A 25,796-nucleotide genomic window follows, 5' to 3' on the forward strand; every position below is an offset into this window, starting at 1 on the left:
CATTCTCTATTAAATTGCCTCATAAGATTTTATTTTGTGCAATATCACTTGGTTACTTGTAGTTTTTTGTTGATAAGCCAGGATTGTGGATTCAGTTATCAATGGAAAGTTCAATTGGTATACGATCCACAAGAGCAGCAGTATAGAATGCAGCAAAAACGGTTGTTGTCGAAGACTTCAAGCCTGTGCAGATCAACTGCTCTTATTAACCACATTTTGCGACCATAAAAAGATCATCTGCATCAAAGCCTAGTCTTTCAAATTCTTTTTACAAGTCCATATCTTTTCTTTATTTTTTTTGATGGGAGATAACATGAAATAACATTTTAATAAAAATAGAAAACGCTTCATGATCTTTAAAGTTTTAGTTGTCTAACAAAAAAAATAGAATAAATGTGTATATATATATATATATATATATATATATATATATATATATATATAAATGGATTTGAATAGTTAAAACATTAACACCATTATCATCTGACTTTTTACAATTTATGACTAACAATTAATTTTTATCCAAAATTTGGATGAAAGCAAAACTAAGATATTTCGTTTTATTAAAAAATAGATGACACAAGACGTGTGATTTAACATTATGTCTCAACGGCAACTGTCTTGTTTTCGTAAATTTAGGTTTCTAAGAACTTACAACTGGTTAATGGATCTAATTACAATTTTAGTTATAAATAATTTAGAAATATTCCCTGGCATTTTGCTTGATAATTTTATTTACTTTATAATGTTTTTGTAAATTTATTTTCAACTAAAACCAAAATATGAAACTTCAAAGTGTAGAGCTAACCCCTTTTTCTCCTTTGCCAAACATAGTGACTTTTACACCTGAAGGTTAAATGGACCAAACCGTTGTGCAAATAACTCAAGATGAGAACAATTATCCAATTAATTTAAATGATGCAAACAATCCTACCTCCTCTCAAAAATTCAGAACTGTAGATAAAATTTTATTCAAATATTTTGGAAACACTGAAAAGTGTCAAATTAACCCTTCAATGGTTCTCCTCAATTAGTGTTAAGAGTTTGAGGATTGGGATTCAAATCATTTTAATGTTATCCCCCCCCTCCCCTCTCTGCTCCATTGAAGATTACTTGAGTGCAAGACGATTTTACAGTTTTTATATTTATCTGCCAAGAAATTGAACAACATAACCATAACGAAGATTATACTTAAATCTTTGTCGGATTTGTATAAATTGGATATATAATTATCACAATATAAAATGTTTTAAAATTGTATTAATATTATACAAAGAGTATTTTTCAAGGAGTTGGCACACAATGTCTCTTGATGAATAATGCGATGGATTTTGTGAGTTTAGGAGTAATTCCAAGGCTTTTCACGTGTTCCTGTAGTAGTGTAACAAAGCTCTTTTTCCCTGCAGGAGCACCATCAGTTGTGATTCCAGTAAGCTTTGAGAAATCAAATTTAATTTCTGTCATGATTTTTAACAAACCTTCAAAAAATATCTGCTTTGGTCATGGTTCCCTTCATGGGAATTCGCTGAATAAACTCTTCAAAAACATGACAATTAGAAGTCACTCCTCGCACAAAGACTGCAAGTTGTGTACTTGAGTCTGTTCTCTTCATCAACTACAATGGAAAAATATTGCAATTCATGCAGGTGTACATTATTGGATTTTACTGCTGACATTTTTTCAATGCACAGTATGTACGTCCTCGGGGAAATGGCTGATAGTTTCAATCATCTTCATAGTTGTTGTTTCACCACGTTTCAGCCAACTCATCCTCTGGTCTTCTTCAGATGATTAACCGCAACGGGATAGAAATGCAACAATCGGCAGCTCTAGTAACTCTCGCTTCTCCTTTTTTGTCCTTCAGTCCTCATTTCTGATGAGTTATTTTTCTGACAAAGGGTAAAGAAAAAGCTGCTTTCCAGGTCGGTAGTACTTCGTGAACAGTAGCCTGAGAAGTCGGAAAATTTCTGTTTCTATGTCTATCCTTGTGGTCATGTCACTAGTAAGGGTGCTGGAGGTAAACGTTTCATCTGGGCTGACGTTATTCGCCTGATAGTCAGGGACCCGAACCTTGGATTAATCACTGTCCTATCAGCAGGTGCAAAATACCGGGGCTGCTGTATTACCATTTGGTGAATGGATTCTGGACCATACAGTAGTTTCTGGTAGGGCCTCTCGATGCCATACTAATGGGTTACGGCTTTACCTTATGTGCTACAAAAAAAAAATTTCTTTTCTTTTTCTCTCTTACTTTCCCTCTCTGTCCTGCTCCAACCAAGTCTATCGACCTGTTCCACAAATCTCAAAAACAAAAACATGAATAAACCTAGAACCCCATCCTCCAACGTAAACCCTTACTACCAGGTCTCCTTCTCCAACATCAGGGATCTACGTTCCAACCTTCCAGAGGTTGAAACACTGGACATATTCTTTCTAAGTGAAACTGGCTTAGGGCCAACCACTTCCCTAGATGAATTCATAATTAAAGGATACTCTAACTTAACATCTAAATCTGACCCCGAAGATCGCCATGGGCATGGAATATGTACTTACATTAAAGATGGCTTTCCATGTGGTAGGGATATCTCCAGAGAAGACCCTAATTTACCTTATATGTGCTTCCGGGTTACACTAGCTTACACCACTGCATTTATATTTGCCCTCTATCGCCCCCCCCCCCACAACAGTGGGGTTACTATCTTTAAGAGCATATCTGAGAAAATAGACCACATCCTGTCTGCTCATCCTTCGGCTAACATTCACATATGCAGTGACTTCAATGTCCATAATGTGGAATGGCTGACCCACTCAAATAAGACCGATGACGAGGGGATGTTCTGTCATAATTTTGCCACTGTCTATGACCTCACTCAGATTGTTCATGAACCCACCCGTGTGCCCGATACTACCGGTCAGTATGCGAGCCTTATAGACCTTTTCCTCACAACTTCCCCTCTGTTCATGTTCCGTTCTATCTCCTCTGGGATCCTCTGACCACTCTGTTGTAGCAGTTTAGATAAAAATGAAATGTAATAAGTCTTCAGACGTACCTCTCCACCGTACTGTATATCGACACTCTATGGCTGACTGGGATAGCTTCCATACATTCATATCTGATCTACCTCTGCATTCCATGTTCAAAAAGGATGTGTCCTCTATAGTATCAGACCTGACCAAATGGTTAATTGTAGGCATAGACCAATTCATACCATCCAAAAAGTTCCAACAAAAACCCAACAGCCGACCATGGTTCTCCCCAGAATGTGCTGCTGCCATCGCGCACAGAAATCACTTTTTCCATAACTACCAATGTAATAGATGTACTGAGACTAAAGCAGCTTTCAGGATTGCCAGCAACCACTGTAAGAGAGTAATAAAAAATGCAAGAGAGCTATATGCTTAGCCCGTAAAATCCAAAGTAGCTGAGCAGTGGCTTGGTTCCCACCAGTTTTGGCAAATAGCGAACAGGATCCTGAACAGAAGTATGCATTCTATCCCAACCATCATCAATGGACCTGAGGTCATCTCGTCAGCATCAGACAAGGCCAAACTATTTGCCAAGAACTTTGCAGCTAATTCTACACTATGTGACGAAGTCCATCAACTCTCCGTATTTTCTCCTATAACAGACAATACGCTATGCAACATACAAATATATGTGCGTGAGGTCGCCAAGCTAATCAAGAACCTTGATTCCAGTAAAGCAACTGGCCCTGATGGCATTCCAGTTACAGTGCTGAAAAAGCACCAACCAGAACTTGCCCCCATACTTACAAAACTGTTTAAGCGTTGCCTTAAGGAGAAGTGCTTTCCAACACCCTGGAAAACCTCATCAGTATGCCCTGTATTTAAGAATTCAGGTGAAAAGTTATCGTCTCAGTACAGACCAATAAGTTTTCTGTGTGTCATGACTAAGTTGTTGGAATCTATATTAAATAAAGAAGTAGTCAACCACCTCAGCAGAAACAACCTCTTAGTGACATGCAATATGGTTTCCGCTTCGCAAGATCTACAGCAGATGTGCTAACGGTTATATTTCATAGGATTAGTGAATCTCTTGACAAAGGCTTCCTTTCCAGGGCAATTGCTCTTGACATATCTAAGGCCTTCGATAAGGTATGGCATAAGAGCCTACTTCACAAGATTTCCAGCTACAGTATCACTGGTAATGTTTTCTCAATCATTAAATCATTTTTCTCTGATAGGTTCATAAGAGTAGTGGTTGATGAGCAGAAATCAGAGGCTCACAGTATTAATGCTGGAGTCCCTCAGGGGTCCATCCTGGGCCCAACTCTCTTCCTGATCTACATCAATGAACTCCCAAAACACATACTTAAATCATTCGTTGACCGTTATGCTGATGACATAACCATCTATGACAGCACATCAAAGGCTGTAAATGACAAGGTTCTCTCTAATTCTCTCTCTTCTGATCTTGAGCACGTGGTACAGTGGGGGAAGAGGTGGTTTGTTACTTTTAATGCATCCAAAACCAAGCCTCTATCTTTACATCATCAACGCTCTGATCCCCATCTGGCATCAATTGAAATAAATGGCTCTCATTTTGAGGAGGCTCCATGTTTCGACAAGCTTTTGGGTTTGACCTTTACTCCTGATCTGAAATGGAACACATACATCAGGTCTGTTGCCAAGTACGCTGGGAAAATAGTGGGATCCTTCTACCGCTCCAGAAGATATCTCACTGCTGATGCAATTCTCTATCTGTATAAAAGCCAAATACGTCCATGGATGGAGTACTGCTGCCACATCTGGGCAGAAGCTGCTAAAAACAGCCTATCCTTCCTTGACAGAGTACAAAATAGACTTCGTAGCTTAGTGGGAGATGCCCTTTTCTCTTCCCTGCAGCCTCTCTCCCACAGAAGAGATTTTGCGAGCCTGTCTTTTTTATCGTTATTTCCATGGCAAGTGCTCGTCTGAGCTCCAATTTCTCGTCCCCCCCTCGCCGATCTTTCACGAGAAACACCCATCTGGCTGAAACTACTGTCAATAATTTTCCCCACTCTTTATCTGTACCTAAATCCAAATGTAGATTCCATGAGCAGAGCTTCTTTCTCAGAACTTTCTTCCGTTTGCCTGTTTCCCATCTGACTACAACTTCAAGTCCAACATAAACAAATTCCTGACAAACCGCCCTCTTAAGTAAGACACTCTATCAAAGCTCCAATACTAATGATTACTACAATACTATCTCATTGATTACTGTACATGCAATAACCGTTATCCTTGAGTAGTCTCCGGGCCTTGATAAGTGGTGACCTCCATGTAAAAAAAAAAAAAAAAGAGGATAACAGTCCGCAAAAAGAATGAATGCACAAATTATGAAGCCTCATCTCAAAGGATTAAAAAAAAAAAAAAAATAATTATGTATATTGTTGTGAAAACTGATTCTATCTTGTGGATTACATCATCAACAATTCAAACAATTTTTCTTTGGTATTCAAGCAGAATATTATGATCTTGCGTATTTCTGTGATGTACACTGGTTTAACCTAAGATTGATGTTAAAACTAGTACTTGCCTTACATAAAGAGATGATATTTCCCAGAAGTAAACATGAATAGTTCAGATTTTCGAGATCTTGATTGGCTTGCAAGTTTATTATTCATTGTGGATACAGTGATTCACTTGAATCATTTAAAATTTATTACTTCAAGATAAAACTCAGGTTATAAATAAGATATATAATCATTTTGTTGCCTTTGAAAAATAACTTAGAAATAAAAAAATTGTTCATTTCCCATCATTCCATGCAAAGAAACCACAGAATTCAGAGCTATTTGTGAATAGAATCCAGGATTTGCAAAATGAATTCGTATTACGTTTTGCTGACTTTTGTCTGCTTAAAAATGATTTCAAATTATTTACCACACCATTTGATGTAGAGGTGGAGACAATATCAGAATGTTTTCAAATGGAATTGATAGGAATGCAGTGTGACAGTCTATTTAGATCAAAATTTAATTTCAAAGATATTTCATTAATTGATTTTTACGCAAAATATATTTTTCCAAGTGGAAAGTATTTCAAATTAGTGACACACGCAAAACAGATGGTATCTTTGTCTAGAAGTACCTGTCAATGTAAACAACTGTTTGCAAAATTGAAGCAAACTAAAAATATGAAAACAAGATTGACTGATAACCATCTTGATGATATGACTAGCATCAACCAGTTTGAAACCAAATATTGATACTCTCAATAAAAATCACCAAATCACCCATTCTTTTGTTGTTAGTGATAGTTTAATGCCACTGTTATACATTTATAAACAACAATGTTCCAACAATGTTTTCAATTGATTAAACAATATTTTTTACTATAATATTCATCTGTTAATATAAATTATTTTTTTTTATGTATATTCAACACTTGTGATTGAATGTGAATATGCAGATCTGTCAACACTTCTCAATTTAACTATATCGTCGACCTTTAAATAAAATTTATTTTCAATAGAAATGGCTTCACATCTGCACCAGAAATATTAGACTATCTGCCAATTATCTTTCATAAGACTTAATTTACAGAGTTGCATTGCCTATGTTTAATGTCAAATAATGGAATCATATTTGTTCATGACGCTTGTCTACATTAAAAGATAACAAGGATAAGGAAAGATAAAGCAAAAATGGCCTGAGATGGACTGACACGCAAGGTAGCAAAAATCTAAAGACAGTTGAACATTCACGCATTATACATACCTACCCCATGAATGTGGATGATATTGCATATGTACATATGTAATTGTATAGGTGTGCAGTTAGTGTACCCATATGTATGGGTATGTGCATTTCGTTTTTGTTTGGTTCATTTGTTGTACAATTTTCAGTAACAGTTTCAAATGTGTGCATCATATTGCATCCATTTCACTTCAATTGATTTTTTCACTTTGAAGTGTTTTGACGTTCCTTGAGGTAAGCTAATTTTGCTAGGTGGTATTTAATTTTAGATTTTTTGTTTTTTTGATTTCTCTATATTAATTTTTATTATGGTTTGAAATATTTAGGTTGATTGGAGTCTATGTATGTAATTCTCCTTAATGTTAAATGAATGGGCTTCGTCTGGCTCATGACCTGTCATTATAACACGATCAGGCTGACAGGATTGAATAAGTTGCTGACCCCTGTTATAAATTATTGAATTTACATAGGGATGAATGGAAACGGTACTAACCCTATTCAGGTTTAATCACCTTTCTCTGAAGTATGAAATTCACAAGTGGCCTCAGTCGCATGTATATCCCCGTTGGGAGAGATAACGGCATTAGGTTTTGCAACTCTTGCAGGAAGGTGTCGACATCCTCCTACATACAGTGCTGAAATTCCCAAATTGGTCGCCTATCTGGTACTGACTAGGCTCAACGTTGCTTAACTTCGGTAATCTAATGAGAACCGGTGTGTCAACATGATTATGCCGTATGCGTTACTATTATGTAGTAAATATTAACATGAAAACTCGGATGTGAGGTAAGTATATTTGAATGACTATACATATGTAAGGTTGTTCAGAAGTGTTATTTTGTTGATACCTCTGTAGTATAGAGGAGAGCAGGTGCTAGTGTGATTGTAAGAATTAGAAGTGAATGGAATAAGTTCTGGGAACTTTTTCCATTATCGATATTGAGGAGCTACAAAGGCAAGAATGGTACCATTGGAACGAGCGACTTTTTGTGCTCCAGAATTTATTTTTATACATAGTCACTACCATTTCGATACACTTTTGCCAGCAATAAACAAGAGCCTTGATGCCTCGGTCATAAAAGGTAACGCCTACTGAGACAGTCCTTTTTTTTTTAACAGTGTTGTTGTCAGAAGTGCTGCCCAGGTAATGTGTCCTTCTGAGGTCCGTACATATCGGGTGGGTGAGACAGTATCATCCGACTGAACTTTGTTACACATTCTGTGGTCTTCAAACTTGTGCGGCCTGGCATTATCGTGTTGCAAACGGAATGTTTCCCTTTTCTCTGGCCTTACTCTGGCAATCAGAGCCTTCAGCTTTGTCAACGTTTCAATGTAACGGTCAGAGTAGATGGTCAACCCTGGTTCCAAGAAATCCATGAGGATAAGGCCTTCCTATCCCAGAAGACAGTGCATATCACTTTGTCTGCAGATGTTTGCATTTTGAACTTTTTTGCTGAAGAGCAGGAGTGATGCCATTTTATCATTCTTTGGACTCCGGCTTGTAGTTGCGACACCACATCTCGTCCCCAGTGATGATGTGTTCCACGAATCTGTCACTTTTGACTTCACACTGGTTCAACAAGTTCTGACCAATGTCTTGTCGGTGGTCCTTTTGGTCTTGCGTGAGTATTGGTGGAACTCACCTATCACACACATTGCTGTATCCTAGGAATGACAACATTGTTTCCAGTGCAGACATTCACTTCTACACACATTTCATTCACTTTGAACATTATCTGCCAATCAGTGCAAATGAGTTGGCTGCAGCACAGCATTTTCTGTGCTGATGTCTGTGCATAGGAATTTGAAGTACACTTTGCACTCCCATCTCTGCCACCACTTTGAAATTGACAAAACCATCTCCTAACTGTACTGATATCAACTTTATAAATGTTCAACAAGCGCCAGTGAATGCTGATTGATTCAATTTTTTCCGCGTGGAAAAATTCAATGATGCATCTCTGCTTCTGACGCACATCCATGACAGGAATTGCTTTCTTAGTCTCACACTATCAACATCTACAACAGAGATGAAACTTTCAGGTCATGAATGCATAAGTTCAGTCATCATAACAATGTAGTTTGCAAATTCTCTCTTGTCCATTTGGGCAGAATACAAAAAAATAGGAGGCGCTATTTTTTAAATGACTTGTAAAATCACGTAGAATGCTTAATTTCTGAGCAAATGTGATGCCATTTTTGGATTATCTGAGTCAAAAAACTTACCTGAGTGAATTTTCAGGGTTACATCATGTTCCAAGCTGAAAATATTCCAGAAAATACAATTATTCAAATGTAGCCGAGGTGATATCTCACCTAATTTACGCAAAAACAGAAAATGCTCTAAATGGGAAACTGCTTGGAGTTAGATGCTCAGATTTTCAGGATTTCTTTGTTTTTATGATGTCCATCTGTAATAGAAGTTGCAACAAAATCTGTGGACATGTGTGTCAAACCCTGGATGACATGAAATTATTCTAAATCTTCTCATAATATTCGTTGTCATTCAGCTGATATCTCGTTAACCCTTATCTTCAAGTGACTTTTAGCCTTAATAAATGATGAATCATAAGTTTAAAAAAAGTACTAATTGCATCATCTGCAGTTGTATATATACAAGAATAAAAAAGCATTGGAAATGCAAAAGGATATAGGGATGGTATGCCAAAAAGTATACAAACAAGATAGCTATGAATGGCTAGGCACATGGAAATAGAATTGCATCCAAAGTATAGCCCTATAGCTTTTCTCCAATCTTCATTCCGTGCCATCATTACGGTTGTAAAAAGCTATAGGGCTATACTTTGGATGCAATTCTATTTCCATGTGCCTAGCCAGCCATTCATAGCTATCTTGTTTGTATACTTTTTGGCATACCATCCCTATATCATTTTGCATTTCCAATGCTTTTTTATTCTTGTTAATTAGTATTTTTACTTACATACAGTCTTATTTTTAAACTTACATTCATGATAGTATTGTCTTTTTTAGGAGGCGGCTCATTGCCGCCTCCATTAGTAGCAGGTCGCTTCCTGCTGGGTTTTAGGTCTTTGGGTTTTGGGCCTTAGGAGTTGCCTCTTGGTCCTCCATCGGTTCTATATTACATAGTGCTACAGCCTCTCTGATAAAACAGTTAGAGTATTATAAAGTTCTAAAATGTTCATACCTTCACTATTAAATTTTTCTTGGTTCATTCTTTGGCGTTTTGGCAAAGATTTGGCAGTTTTTGATATTTATATGTTTGTGCATGAGGCAGCTTTTTTCCCCTCAGGATCCCTTTTATACCGTGCTTTTGAGTCAGCACGTGAGACAGCCTTCTTTGCCTCAGGATTTGCATGATACTTAATTTTTATTATTTCAGCATTTTTCTGATAGTATTCTTTTTGCTCAGATAATACCTTGACTTTGTTTTTTTCATAGTCTATATTTCTCTGAGCTTTTTTACTACGTGCTGACTTTGGCATTTTTTATTAAATGTAAACATATAACACTTATGTGTATCTTACTATAATATCACATCTTATAGCAAGACCACTCTCGTAGAATTGAGATACTGCCCCGTCACCAATAGTTAAAGTGTGGAACGGTATATACACCAATAGTGTAGTTGTTATCTTTATATGAAGTCCTAATCAGTGACAGTGTGAGGTTACTTGGTTAATTTATTGTAGTTTATTTTAGAAAACTTACTTGTTTTTATTAGTAGATTGTGTATAGTAGCCACAATATCTAGTTATTTTTGTGGCTAGGGCTTGGATTTTGATTCTTTTTGGTCAGCTTCCAGTGAGTTCTTAGAAGATGACTTTCTTGCAGTTTCTTTTGCGGTTAATTTAACTTATTTCCTTTGGCGTTTGGTGAGTTCTTAGAAGAACTGGTCTGATCTACTTTTCTTAGCGAGCGAAGAGATTCAGCTGCATTTAACAATGGCTGCTATAGTGTATTTTTACGCATGCGTGAGAATTTCAAGTTTCCTCCTTATTTTTCAATAGTTTGACAGTAGTCATGTGTCTTTCTGCCAAGAGCGACAGACGTCAGTGTTAGCCGTGATCGTCTAGAGGTTAGGACCCCACGTTGTGGCCATGCTAACTTAGGTTCGAATCCTGGTCACAGCATTGACATTTTGTACATATTTTACAGTCCAAAATCTGAAGAATTATTTGTTTTTATAACATTGGTTTTGACGTCGTACTTGCTGATAGGTTACTCTTATAACAATTTTGATCAACTGAGATAAAGATTTCGTGGTTTTATTAACGCTGGTGGGTTACTGTTTAAAGAAAAAACCTTAACGTTCACCTCAAATATTCAGCGTCCAAGAAATATAGACCACTGGCAAACTGGAACGTCTGTGAGCATCCGGTGTATTATTTGGAGCTGTCCCTTTTGAGAGAAGTTCCGTGTTCGAAGTGGTCTGTCTACATTGGGTATATAGTGTTTAAAACTTGTTATTACACGTAATCTTATTTAATTATGGAGTTAGCTAAAAAGCGATGGGTCACTGCACTTCTCCGTGTAAAGAGCAGTTGATTGATGCTTGAACTGTTGTCAGAGACCGTTCGTACACCGAGATACATCGTCTCAGAAGAAAGAAGAACAATTGGCCATTTTTGTACCCTTTTTTTTTTTTGCTCTCTTTTGACATTTTAACCGACTTCTGACACTTGCTGGATTTGTAAGACGCTTCTCTGTAAGAATATGTGCTTTTTGAAACTTATAAGTTGATTTTAGTTGAGATTTGGATAGTTTTGTTTTATAGGCGTATATAGGCGTGTACGGGCCATCCCTATATAGAGAGTGCTACCGCCTCTCTGATACATATGTAAGGTTTTAACTTAAGTATTACCTAAAAAGCACAGGAACAAGTTTATCTGAACCAGGTGGTCACATGTTTGCCTAAAAACTATGGTCATGGTAGTAAATGTGTTTGGGAGAATATGTTTATGCATGAAGCATGACCAGGTTATCAAAAAAATGTTGGTGCCTCTTTTAGTATGTATCCCACCAGCGTTAGCTAATCAACACCTCGCAACATCAACTTTAGTGTGGATTCTGATTGGTGAGAAACCATGTTTCTACTATTCATGCTATCTGAGATTGTAAACCTTGCATCCTTCTGATGATTTTCTCTCACTTGTTGTTTAGCCTCGCAGTGAATGAGAGAAAAAAATACATGAAATATCAACCACTGTCTGGTTGGCACTAGCAGTCATGGTTTAGCTCTTCAGCCAGGTAGCCATTATAGTAGAAATCAAAGTGCTGACTTACTAACAAAAAGAAGTAATTAAAACAATAATAACTCTTATACTCCAAAACTAAGATCATGCAATACCTGGAAAGAAAATGGCAAATAATACAGAATATGTTCTCAAACATCAAATATGAACACTAGCAAGACCTGTTAATCGGCATTGCCCGCTGGACGCCCCCCACCCCCACCCCGTTTGAATCTGAAAAAAGCAAATAAGGGAACGCATAAATCGGTATGCAATAATAAAATTAGGAAAAATGGTCCATTAGAATAAGAATAGAAGGTATAAACAGATTTTTTTTAGGATTTAGGGATTCTCACTGTATATGAACTGGTTAGATAATAGAAACTCCCCATGTTAAGAATGGCTCTCGAAATAGACACCACCAACCTCCCCTTGGAATAGACACTCCCAACATCCCCATATAAAGAACATACATCAGAGAAGAGCACACCGTTTTTAATTGGGGATGATAGATAAATAAATACCCCAAATTTAACCGTGAAAATTGTAGGCTACATACCCACCTGCAATTGATATGGTTGATGACAATGTCAATAGGAGAGAAGTTGATTTTTGTATTGCACACGAGTACAAATCTGGCAGGCATTGAATTACAGTGCAAAATACGCATGTTTATATCTCTAGATGCACTTGTCTGCATAAAATTTGATGATTTTCATATTCAGGATAAAAGTGGTCATTGTAACAAAAAATTACCCCCTCCCTCCCAAATGTTAACGTGTGCACGTGTAAAAGAAATCTTGTAATTGTAACGAAAAATGTGGAGGTAGACAAAATGTTTTAATTATCCCCCCCCCCAAAAAAAAATGTTAGCATGCGCGCGTGTAAAGAAATGTAACCGTCAACATTACTAGTAAATGGCAAAAGCAAAAAAACAAAATAAGCAAAGATGAACTTGTTTTGGTTGATTGTACACCTTTGCGACCTCACTATTTTTAAGTAGTTTAATCAGGTTAAATTCAAGTCTCACGATGATCTCTTCTTTTTTTTGTTATTAAATTGTTAGGTGAAAGCACAGAATAGTTGGCACCTCGCTAGTTTTAAATATTTATCCAGGTTGAATTCAAGCTTCATGATATCATTTTTTGTTATGAAATTGTTAGCTGAAAGCACAGAATAATTACCAAAGACTGTCCTCTCCTCGTGTTAAGAATGTCTTTTAAAATAATAGCATTATCATTTCAGCACCGTGACAAAAGAACAGAAGTACTCATGTTTTTTTCTTTATGGCAGGTTTTCATTTGAGGGGGTGCGGGTGATACTGGTAAATGTCGATATTAAAATACCCTGGCCAAAATTACGGCTAAAAAAATTGTCCGCAACCATACAAATTTAAACATAGAATTGGAAACTCGAAAACAAAATGAAATGTACTTTATTTTTATTACCAGAAAAGATGTATTTCCCCTGTTATCATTTTAGTAAGAATAAATTAGTAATTCGTTATCTTTCTTACAAAAATGAAATAAAATTAGTAATTCTTTTATTTTTTTCATGCGTACTTGAATAAAATTCACTGAAAATGTAAAAAATAAATAACATGGCACTATTGGTTAAATGACACGACAAATAAACAAGAATTATGTGAGCTTAGCCCAAAGGCCAAAGAATGAAAAGCTTCCAAAACTTTCAATCTTTTAATTCAATGAGAATTTGCTAAGAATTTTAAAGCTGTGAATTACCTATTTTGTTTATTTTTTGTAAACAAAGCAATTTTAATTGTTTGTTAATGGTTATTTCATGACTCCTCCAAAGCCTTTAAACTGTCGAATAAAAAGTCATGGCTTTAAAATTTTTAGCAAATTGTCATAATAAAAATAAACTCCGTTTCATTTTATTTTCGAGTTTCTGATTCGATGTTTAAGTTTTATTTTATTTTTAGTGTTGATTTGGCCAGGGTATTCTTATAATGAGATTTTGCTAAGAATTTTAAAGCCGCAAATTTTTATTTGACAGTTTAAAGGATTTACCTATTTCGTTTAATTTGGTGTAAACAAAGCAATTTTAATTGTTTCTTCATAGTTACTTTGTGACTGCTCAAAAGCCTTTAAATTGTTGAATAAAAAGTCATGGTGTTAAAATTCTTAGCAAATTGTCAAAATAAAAATAAAATTTGTTTTATTATGTATTCGAGTTTCTGATTGGATATGTAAGTATGATGAATGGGGACGATTATTTTTAACGGTGATTTGGCCAGGGTATTCCGATATAGGCATTTAACCAAACCTGTTTACATTTGTAAACCATGCATGTGTTTGAATTTGTTTGGAGATTTCCTTACATGCAAGCATTGACGGAGAAGACTGTGTGTATATGAATCATTTTACTTTTTTTTTTTTACATAGGAGTCACCACTTATCAAGGCCCAAAGGCCACTCAAGGATAAGGGTTATTGTGTGTACAGTAATCAATGGGATAATATCGTAGTAATCGTTATTAATGGAAATTTGGTAGATTGGATTACTTGATGGGAACAATTCATCAAGAATTTGTTTATGTTGGACTTGAAGACAACCAAGTTGTAGTCAGCTGGGAAGCATTTGACTTTTTTCGTATGGGCACTTTCATTGATAGTACACACATGAAACTCTAATCCTCTTTGAAGTAATCTCCTCCGGCTGCAATACACTTGTTGTACCATTCCAACAACTTCTGGAAGTCTTCTTGTGTGAGCATGTCGATGACCCTCATCACACTCTCTTTCATCTCCTTAATCGTCTCACAAAGACAGCCTCTAAGGTTTTCCTTGAGCTTACGGAATAACTAAAAGCCACAGGGGGCAAGGCCTGGACTATAGGGAGGATGAGGAGCTGTCTTGACCAAAGAAATCTGGGTTCTTATTCAGAACTAGACTTTAAAAACAAACATATAGATCTCGAGCACTATAAAAGCAGTGGCCAAATGTTTATTTAAAATGGACATTTGTTGAGGTTATATATGAGCACCGCTCCCATGGGCCAATGGGTAGAACTACCAACTATCAACGTGATGGTTATAGGTTCAATCCTTGGCTAGGGAAAGGTGCTAGTCTAGCCACACTGATGATGAAACAGTACTGTATATGGATAACATACATACAGAAAAAAAAACTTTATGATGTACATACCCATCATGGAACAAAGATATCACGTTCCAAAAATCACAAAAATTGATTTCTTTTGTTTCTTTTAACTAAAAAAAATCAAATTTTCTGACAAAGACAAAGGATTTTAGCCGACTATGTTGAATAATTAAGAGGGAGATAACTCAATTCAAACTATCAAGATAAAAATCAGCCTTATAATGGATACATTTAGTATTTAAAATTACTGAAAATCGTCAATTTTCTTAGTGAAAAATAATCTATTTAATCAAGTTATGTGAAACTAATACTATTTGGTACTAGCTGTCCCGATATGGCACTGCTCAGGATCCATCACATTTAAATTTGTTTTATGGAGTATATTTTTACTTGCTTGGGTGCCTGGCGTTGAGAAAACAAAAAAAGTTGTAGTAGGCAGGCAGGCAGGCTCGAACACATGGCGCGAAGGCGGAAAAGAAAGTGGAGGTGTGTGCAAGAGAGTTTTTTTTTTTTTTTTTTTTTTTTTACATAGGCGTCACCACTTATCAAGGCCGATAGGCCACTCAAGGATAAGGGTTAAAGAGTGTAGAGTAGTTAAAAGGACAATATAGTAATCAATAGTAATGGAAGTTCGGTAAATTTATTAACTTAAGTGGAACATCAGAAACTTGTTCCCGTTGGACTTGAAGACAACCATATTATAGACAGCTGGAAAGCAGGAAAACTGAAGACAATTCCACAGGCGTACAGTTCTAAGAAAGAAGCTTTGATCATGGAATCTATGTTTAGGTTTAGGCACAGATAAAGAGTGTGGAAAATTATTGATAATGTTTTCAGCTAGTCTAGTGTTTCTTGTGAAAGTTTGGCGAGGGGAGACCATAGATTGAAGCTCAGTCGAACACTTTCCATGAAAATAACTACAAGTGGTAGTAGGTAGGCAGGCTTGAACCCGTACTGTGAAGGAGGAAAAGAATGTGAAAGAAATAGTGACACGTGACACGTTAGCTGTCGTGCCCATCGCCAAACTGGAAGTGACGTACATATAAATTAAGGCTAGACAATAAAAAAAAAAAGGCGATGACATTCGAAAATATTGGAAAAAAAAACAAAAAAACCCCGACTCCTCCCTGTAGAAAAGTGCCCAGTTGATGGTGAAGGAATTAATGTTTTTAGACAATTTTTCGATATTTGTCGTCTGAAGGGTCAGACTCCAAAACGATACCCATCTCGTGAAAATCCGTCGCCTCTGTTGAAACTTTTTGCAAAACATACATGCGTACATTTAAACAAACAGGTGAGATTTATATTATAGATCAGTGTAGGGTTCAATCTCCCCCCAAAAGATATATTTTTCATACAATACTCAATGGGCCGTGAGTGGGTCGCACACAAAGAAAAATTTATATTTTTTCTAATATTATGAGATATGATTGCTCCAGCAAAAGCGTCATTACAAAATCAAAAAATCAGTTTAGCTGGAATGAGGCATGTTGGATGAAGGGGTGGGGGGAGCGATATAGTATATAAATTACTTAGCTGGTTTACACAAGTGAAAATATAATAAAACTAGCGTGGGGGGAAGGGAGGCATAACATACACTTGAATATACTTTTATATATTGGGAGTAGGGGGAAACAGCTCCACTTGTCGAAATTGAATAGCAATTGTCTTCTGATATAAGGAAATAATATTTTTTAATTTATCCAGATTTCGTATATATTATTATCGAGTCGTGATTTCAAAAGTAAAAATAAAAAGTATTTGGGTGCCATCAGCTAGAATCGAAATCGAAAGCAAAACTGTAGAATTCAATCCCATCTCGTATTAAATTCTATACTAAGTCTACTTAGTGATTGGTTATTCCCCAGCATATGTGCTGCTTCTTTCAGTCGTCTTACTCTCCACTGTTCTTTTATCTATAATTTTTACTTTGTCCGATAATGGTAGATGGTTTCCCTTTTCTTTCCAAATATGGTCAGCTATACCCGATTTTTCAGCCTCTCCACGTACTACAGCTTTTCGATGTTCTTCTAACCGTACTTTCAACAGACGACATGTTTCATCTTTGTATAATTTTCCACATTTACATGGGATTTCATATACACAGTTCTTAGTCATGATTTTTTCTGTAGATGACTCGACTCTCACAAGCTGTTTTCGGAGAGTCCAATCACTCCTGAACACTGTCCTGTTCTTTGAAGTTTTTCAGACAAGCCCTTCATATATGATAAACTGTGGTGAGTTTCTAAGTGGTGTCCTTTTGTGTTTGGTCCAGATTTCTTGGAGCTGATGTCATGCTCTCTGGATAGTTGTTTCGGTGGAGGTTTTCTCTTAAGCTGTCCATCTCATCTTGATATGCACTGCTGTTACTACATATTGCTTTTGCTCGATGTTGTAGGCAACGGACGATTCCTTTCTTTACAAATTTATTTATTTTCTTTTTTACTTGTGCACATTAGTTCCATCAGTAGTTAATAGTGTGTCTATGAGAGGTTAGTTTTTTTTTTTTTTTAGCACTCGCTAGTGTGTCCTGTGGGTAGCGACAGGAGTGTAGGCAATTGATGTAGGAAAATCCGACCTTATTTATGCAAGTTTTTATATGTGAATGTCTGTGGCATTATATGTGGTTAGCAATGTGTAAATGTCTGTTTCTGAGTGATTAATAATCAGTTAATGTTGTTTGTTTTAACATTAGTGTTTGTCAACTTTCAGAAGTGTTGATTAATGTAGGAATTCGTTTCATTCTGGAATATGAAAATGTCCAGTTTCAGCCAATCGTAAATGCCAGAACATTGTCAGGGAGAAGATATTAATTTTGATGTGGAAATCGGAAGGAATATGTTATGTCTATGTATATAATCTTGCAATTATGGAGGGGGTAATCTCATTGTAGTAGAAAAAAACAGAATGGTACCCAGTGGCAACTGGTAGCAGTGGAAGGACTAAATATATATAGAGAAAAGTAGGGACTCTTTCCTCTTATAATGTTGCGATTGTGATGATTGTTCTCCATGGACGGAATGTAGCATTTTAATATCACAACTGAATGTGTATGTAACAGCATGCAAAAATTATAAAAGATGGTGGATAATAGTTTAGACATAATAAATTTGTATGTGGCATCTGTTATGGCAAACCTATGGTAATTTGGTCCAGAGGAGAATTTCTCTAATCAGAATAAAATATATAAGATTAAGCAACAGTTGGAAAAAAACATGAAACTCCTATTCAACTGAAGACTAGACATAATATTAAACAGTCAGAATCAAACCTACATATCTAACACATATACTTTTTTAAAGTGGGGGATGTGATCAGATATTCACAGTCAAACATATTCTAATCAACTGTAAAAATTATAGGAATATCACAAGAAATGCTATCACATTCAGGCCTCATATTGTTTAAAAATTTGTTTATTTATTAAATAATAGATGATTTGAAAAAAAAATCACTTCCAGAACTTATAAGATGGTTATTCTGTCAATCCATTGTATGGCAACAATAACCCCAAAAAATATCATAAAAAACAACAATGACCCCCAAAAAATACAATAAAAAAAAATCTTAATTCTTCTAATATTCTCTTGTTTGAATATAAATTCAGTCATGGTTGTATAGTTGGTTCTGTATTAAGATACAAAAAAGCCTCAAAATTTTTACATGATAAAATATAAGAAATTTCATGGCTACAAAATCAAAGCATTAAAAAAAAAAAGAAAAAAAAGTGTATTTCTTTCTATGAAAGTTTCACTCTTTCTACCCATCCTCAATCATTACGTTTTGAATACAACCCCTTCTTCCAAATATCCCCACCTCTCTTTCTTTTTCTAGCTGATTTAATATGATACAAAGAGAAAAAAGAAGTTAATTGCTGACTAATTAACTTTGACCTAATTAGTGTTGATTTTTAAAAGAAATACCAGTAAGAATGAAAAACAGTAAAAAAAATATTTTATGACCTTGTGGCATTTATGTGATCCATGTTGACTCCAAGCATTGAATATTACAGTATTTCTTTATCATAACTAGCTATAATGAGTTATATGAAATCTGATATTCGTTGGGTAGCTTCCAAGTTTTAGTCGAAAACACACACACACACACACACACACACACACACACAGTTGAGATAAATTCAAATTCTGGCTGAGTTCATTTTTCACTGGCTTTTAAGAAAGCCATGAATTCACCAGCTACATAACCGGTTATAGCTTGATACTTACTTGTACATATACTTGTAGCAGCTCTCGTCCTTGTTGGATTGAGCCAACTTACCCTGAGCATAAATTGCATCTTGAACCATTGCAGGGATAATTAAGGGTTAATAGAGCAAAGTAGAATAGACTGTAGAGTAGCAGTCTTGGAAAAAGACAACTTAGATTTTCAACAATTAGTCAAATTAAGTATTTCGATTTTAATTAAAAACATCTTTCTCTATATTATAATATATTAACGTTTCAGTTTTCATTATGACAAGAGTTGGAGAAAATGATATTGTTTGTTTAAAGAAGACATTTGTATTTCTTAAGTTGAGAAAAATATTTTTTTAGTTTAACTTTTCTCATAGGGTAATCTTGCTAGTAAACTTTTTTTTTTTTTTTCATTATTTTCACTTTGATCCTCAAAATTGTCAGTCATTGTACAAATCCATGAAATTTCATGTTTTTTGCCTTATTTTCAACAGAAATCTTCTGAAAATGAAATTGAATTAAAATTTATACCACAAACGATTAGCAACAATCCAAATAAGCACAATAGTTACCCTTGAAAAACAAAATCCAAAGAATTACTAAATGTTTCATGTTTATGGATTTCAACACTCAACCATCCTCCATGCATTCTAAATTAAAGTATACTCTCTGGCTTTGGTTTTCATTTTGAATATAATGTTTGGATTCTTTTTCCATTTTTATAATATTGTCTAAAAAATTCTTATATGTATAAACATTGAGAAAGGCTCAAACATTATTTCGAATATTAAATTTTAAAATAAGATTGAGGAGGGTATAATAATATTTAACAAATACAAATGCCAACCCACATTTCACAAATAATTTAATAAACATGCAAACATGCTGTGCCTGCTTCCAGTATAAACACATCTCTGAGTGATTGCACATATATTTATTTTTCTTTGTCTTTAAGATGAAATATACCTAAAAAATTTAACTTAACACCAACATACTATCCTTGTTTGACACATTATGTTGGTAAATATTTTATAATTGAAAATTATTGAAACTTTTCACTATTATCATTATGCTGTTTATCTCTCTCGTACCCAGTGTTTTTTTTTGTTTTTTTATGACTACATTGCCATAATCTTCAAGTACAACTCCTTTAAAAAAGGGGTACTTGTACAGTTTAATGAAGACATTAAAAAATGAAAATTATTGAAAAAAAGAAAAAAGTTTAATTGTACGTATATATTATGAAATCAAGTTCTCCGAAAAAAAATAATTTTCACTTAATTTCATCAAGTAGTTTTTTTTTTTTTTTTTTTAATTTATGATACCGAGCAAAAGGTTTGATTTTTAGGAAGAAAAGCTAGTATTAAAGATGGGGAGGGAGTGTCGGCGCTTTAATTGGAGTTATCTCCCCCGTGGTATTTAAAAAAATTCAAAGATGTCTATCTTCAACGTGCTGTCATAAAAACGTGTTTTTCCGCTGTAAAAAAAACTTGATCAAATTAAGTGAAATTTTTTTTTTTCGGGGATCTTCAGTTCAAAATGGATATGTACAATATAACCTTTTTTTTTTTCCTCGATATTTTCATTTTTTAATGTCTTGATTAAACTGTACAAGTACCAAAAAAAAGTTATTTTATATTCTATGCAAATAAAATTTCTCTTGACTCTTAAAAACTATTTTTTATTTTTTCAAATTTTAATGTTGATCTCCTTTCCAGATGTCTACTACATATTTGTTTCCAAGCTCTTATTGACCATGGCACAAGAGTGAATGAGATACTTGCTGATGAATTCTGTCATCGCAACCATCCCTCAGCTCATGTGAGTGAAAGTGACAGGAACAAAGCCATTCAACTCGGAACTTCTCTTGGTAAGCAATTACTTCCCTCACCATTCCATCATATGATACCATTCTACATGTATGTTGATTAATGTTTGTTTTCTCTTATCTCCATATTTTATTGTTTTTTTGCTGTAACATTTTCCAGTGTGTGTCTATGTACTGGTACCTGATACAGCATTTATACTGATTGGGAGAAATCAGCTTTTTCCAAAGGAAGAAGTTTCTAGGGAATATTAAATTCACAATTGGTCCTCAGTTGTATCTATATCCCAGTCATGGGAAATGACAACACTGTTTTTATTTTGTAACATTTTTTAAAGAATGGGTTTCTTTTTGTTGTTCCACATACAGCACCTGGTATTCAACCACATGGTTACTGACTGGGCTCTATAGGAACCAGCAGATTTTGCTGTATGTCTGTACTAAGGAAAAGTGTTCCATAGCCCATCATTGTTGTGGCTGATCAATTGTTTAGTAGGTGTGGAAGTTGAAAATTCTTAAAGTTAAACTAAAAAAATGATGAAGGTTTCTTTTTTTTTTTTTTTTTAAACTCGAATTAATAAAATAGATGATTTTTACAGTGACAAACAATTTTATTTTCGATGTCACGAGTCATAATTTAACAGAAAGAAAGATAACTCCAGTTTTAAATACTGTTTTAAAATCATACTTATATATCCACTTTGATTCGCTTTCTAGTTGGATTCTCTTAGAAAATCTTTTCTAACTTTTTCAATGATGTTACTTGTTATATGATTCAGTTTTCTCACTTTCTATTTTCCATTCACTCATATTAGTTTCAATCTGCAATCCTGTGTCTCTGGCTTTCCTTGATTGTTTCTGTGATACTATCGCCCCATCCCTCCTCCACAAAGTGTTAGGAAAGGGGAGAGAAAATATAACAAAAGAAGTAGGAATTAGGGTGAAAAGACAGTAAATAGGAAGCTGTTCATCGGGGTAGGCAAAAGATTGGCATAGGATTGTTACTGATGGTAATGAAATGACAGAACAATAGATGTAGGTATATTTAGAGTTGGTTTGTGGGCACTTTGGGGAGTGGCTATGAGTTTATGACAGTAGAAACGATTTATGGGGGTGCCAATTAATCAGAGATGACAGTTGGAGTTTGGATACTGGAAGGTAGATCATGGCTCAGAGGAAATGGAGAAATGAATTGATCTACCGACTGACAGACAGCTTCGGTTGTAGATGTGGCCGTTAGCATTTAGAGGGTAGTTTTCCCGCAATTGTGTTATAGACACATACCCAGTATGCAACTAATATGTACAGAAGGCATTGGAGCCTGGTTTTTCCTTTGGAGTCGTGTTTTGTATTTTTGCCTGTAAACCCGTACACACTCTGCTGACAGCCGTTGGTGTGTAAAAGCAGATGACATGGCCAGAGCCAGAATGAGATGAAGGAAGAAATCCACAGCACACAATGTTGAGTTGTCGAGCAGATAACACATGGTCTCACACTTCTAAGAATATCCAAACAGAAAATAATTATCTTACACTAGCAGAAATGCTCAACTTTGAATAGACAATAAAATAGCTGCTCTGCATAATTGGACATCTATCCCATAAAAAATTAACTGTCACGTCAACTTTCTGTTAGCATCATTGAAAGAAGATATAGCTTCATAAGGAAATCATTTTAATTTCTTTTTTTCAACATTTTTCCAATCAGATGACATCTTTTTTTCTTTGATTGATCAAGTTTTAGTCATTTTTAAAAATTTTCCACAAATAACAAATACAATTAAAATCAGTTCTTTTAGTAAATATGCAAAGCTTATCTAATTAAACAAAATTAAAGGGATTGTCCGTTTAGAACAGCAACCCCTCTCTATGAATAATGAAAAAATGAATAAATACAAAAGTTTTTCCATCTGTCCTAGCTAAATTAACATCATAACGGATTGTACTTATTTAATTATGAAACATTACATTTTGAAATATCGTATATATTTATAGTAAACGACAAATATCTACAAATACCTTTAGGTCTAAATTTGTGTATTTATTTCATAAATTCTTTCTGATGAATTATTCTGTAATATGCAGTTGTAATTTTGCATTGTTATATTTCTAATGTAATATTTTTGTTGATCATATAATGTCTGATTCAGCTAAGATGTTGCAAACTTTACTAAGTAAATCTGAACGCCATGAATTTGAATAATTTAAAATATTTTGTTAATTTATTTTCTTAAAGTGGTAAGTGACTGTAAATTTTTCAAAATCGATAACTGAAAATTATTTGCATTATACAAACTCACATCACAGTTTTTTTATGCACAATGTTTCAGATCTATCTTTTCGATTTTATGAATATTTATGTCAAACTCTGGAACTTCTAGTGAATTTCAAATGAAAGTCTTTGTTTAATCCATGTAAGGTAGATTATTCTCATTCTGTCAGCTATGACTTGGTAGAAGTGTTAATTTACATTATTTTTAGTTATTGTCGTTCGTAACAAGAATAAAAAATCAACAATTCCACTGATTAACAGAATGAGAACAATCAATGAGAAAAATCAAGACTTCTACTGTTCATGGTTAACAGAATGAGAACAATCTACCTCTGTTAATTAAAGGGTTTAGTTTGAAATTTCATAAAGATGCCCAAGTTTAGTAAGATGCACTTGAAGGTTGGTGATTACATTGACTGAAATCTTTGGAAATAACCAAGAAAAGAAAAATTGTCTGAATAATCCAAATAATACGCATTATCAAACTTCATATTAAAAATTCCAAAGTTTTCTGGTCACATTAAAATTTGTTGAATCTTTAGTATTTTAGGTTAAAAAAAAAGGAACTACAAGTGTAACAAACAATAAAAAAGGAGATTTTCGATTCAATGTCTATTCAACAGTTTTAGATTTTTTAGTAATGAAAAATTCTGACTACTTGCGTGGCATGTATGTCTATAATAATAGCAAGCCTTTCAAATGCCTCATCAATTTTTATTCCAACAGTTTCTTATGAACATAAAAAGTACAGGCCTTAAAATATATGAGTTGTAATGAAAATAATAAAATGATAAACTTCAAAGCTATTTCTTTTCATTTTCTTTTTTCACTTTATTTTCAGCGGGTTTTTTTAATGAGGCTGGTTGGTTCTTCAGCAGCGAGAAAGTTTATCACACGTGTCGCTTGTTATGTGAAGAAGACAAAAGTTACAGTGGTTTGTGTAAATTATTAGAATGCAATGTAAGGTGAGTTTGGCTTTTGTTCATATTTCAATGAAAAAAATCTTTTCGTTTAATCAAGAGTTTCTCTTTGGCTTTTTATATTATTGTTAATGTTTTTTTTCTATTTTCAGATTACTTCATGTACAGAATTCCAGTTGTAAATATAAAGAAGCGAACCAAACATACAAAGAAGCCTTTAGGATATTAGCCTTACTTGAAGAAGCTCAAGTTGCTGTCAATAAAGCCATGTTGTATGGCGAATGTTGCGGCCTCTTATTTGCTGAAAGCCAATACGAACAAGTAAATTTCTATTTTATCTGCCTATCTTTCAATTATCGAATCATCTAATGAAACTGCTTGCATTTCTCTGGTGATTATCAAATAAAATTATTTGTATTTTCTTCAGAGTGGGAAAACCTTTCGAATTTCCCTTTTTAATGCATTAGTGGAAACAAAAACAAATTCATAAAATTTTATCAAACATCGAAAATAATTTTCCAAATAAAACATTTTATTTCATAAAAATTGTTAATTTTATTTTGGTTTTGTTTAAAAATGTTTTTAAAAAGATCTTTTGCTGTAAATAATATTTGTATTTGAAATTTGATATTTTTACTTTTTTCTTTACTAAAAAAAATCTGACTTTTAATTACAGGCTTATGACTATTGTAATTTAGCAGTTGAACAATTAACACCAAATTTACCTCCAAGAGTAAGTACTTCATTTTTTTTTTTCTTTTTCTTTTTCTTTGACCTTTTTTAGTTTCAAACTTGTTGATGTTCTTTTTCTTTGTGCATCAAAGTTTCACATGGAAAAATTGAATAATAGAAAATGGTGGCTTTAATGTGCCGCCACATGCTCCTTTACTTGACAACACATGACAACTCCAATGCTGTGTTTTTGTGGTCATCTTCCCTTTCATCTTTTCCAGTTCTGGCTATGTCATCGTCTCACATTTGTGGCTACCAAGGGGGTGAACACTGGTTCACAAGTATAAAAAAGCAACAAACTCAAGAAACAGAAAAACTGCAACATCTTCTTTATATATTGGTTAGGCTCTGGTTGTGTGTGTGACAACATTGCAGGGAAACAATCCTCTAAGCGCTAAGATTCACATCTATGTCTTTTCTTGAGGTCGTGTTCGTCAGTTGATGTCAGTTCATTTTGATCTGCTCTAAGCCACTATGAGTTCAACTGTTCCAAACTTTCAACTGTCGCAAACTCAAGACTGTCCGTAAATTGTTGCAAAACTCATTATCATTCTTAAAACTGTAAGCTAGTACTAAATATATTGACTTCTATTGTCCGTTTTTTTTTGTTTTTTTTTTTGTTCCCATTATTGCCACACCTTGATTAACAATATTATTTAAGTTGCTTTTGTGTTCCTTATTGAAATACTTCCTCTCCATTGTCTTTCCACCAACTCCACTTCCTATATCTTTGTTCTGCTGATAAACTTGTTTTCTCTTATTTGTTTTTAATTTCTAACACTTTTTTTCAAGGGAGGGAAACCCTGATAGTATCATATTA

At 34.5% G+C, this 25,796-nt stretch overlaps 1 protein-coding gene across 1 annotated transcript in view; it reads left to right on the forward strand.

Annotated features, from left to right (window-relative positions):
• The window catches only part of LOC145300498 (amyloid protein-binding protein 2-like), a 70,329-nt gene that overhangs the window by 15,649 nt on the left and 28,884 nt on the right, over positions 1-25,796 (forward strand). The window contains exons 3-6 of the mRNA XM_080144489.1: positions 20,947-21,098; positions 24,166-24,289; positions 24,397-24,565; positions 24,921-24,977. Of these exons, the coding sequence (XP_080000615.1) occupies positions 20,947-21,098; positions 24,166-24,289; positions 24,397-24,565; positions 24,921-24,977 (502 nt within the window). The remainder of the gene's footprint in view (positions 1-20,946; positions 21,099-24,165; positions 24,290-24,396; positions 24,566-24,920; positions 24,978-25,796) is intronic.

This window comes from Euprymna scolopes, chromosome 2, assembly GCF_053919585.1.
Source record: "Euprymna scolopes isolate OS-2025 chromosome 2, ASM5391958v1, whole genome shotgun sequence".
Taxonomy (NCBI): domain Eukaryota; kingdom Metazoa; phylum Mollusca; class Cephalopoda; order Sepiida; family Sepiolidae; genus Euprymna; species Euprymna scolopes.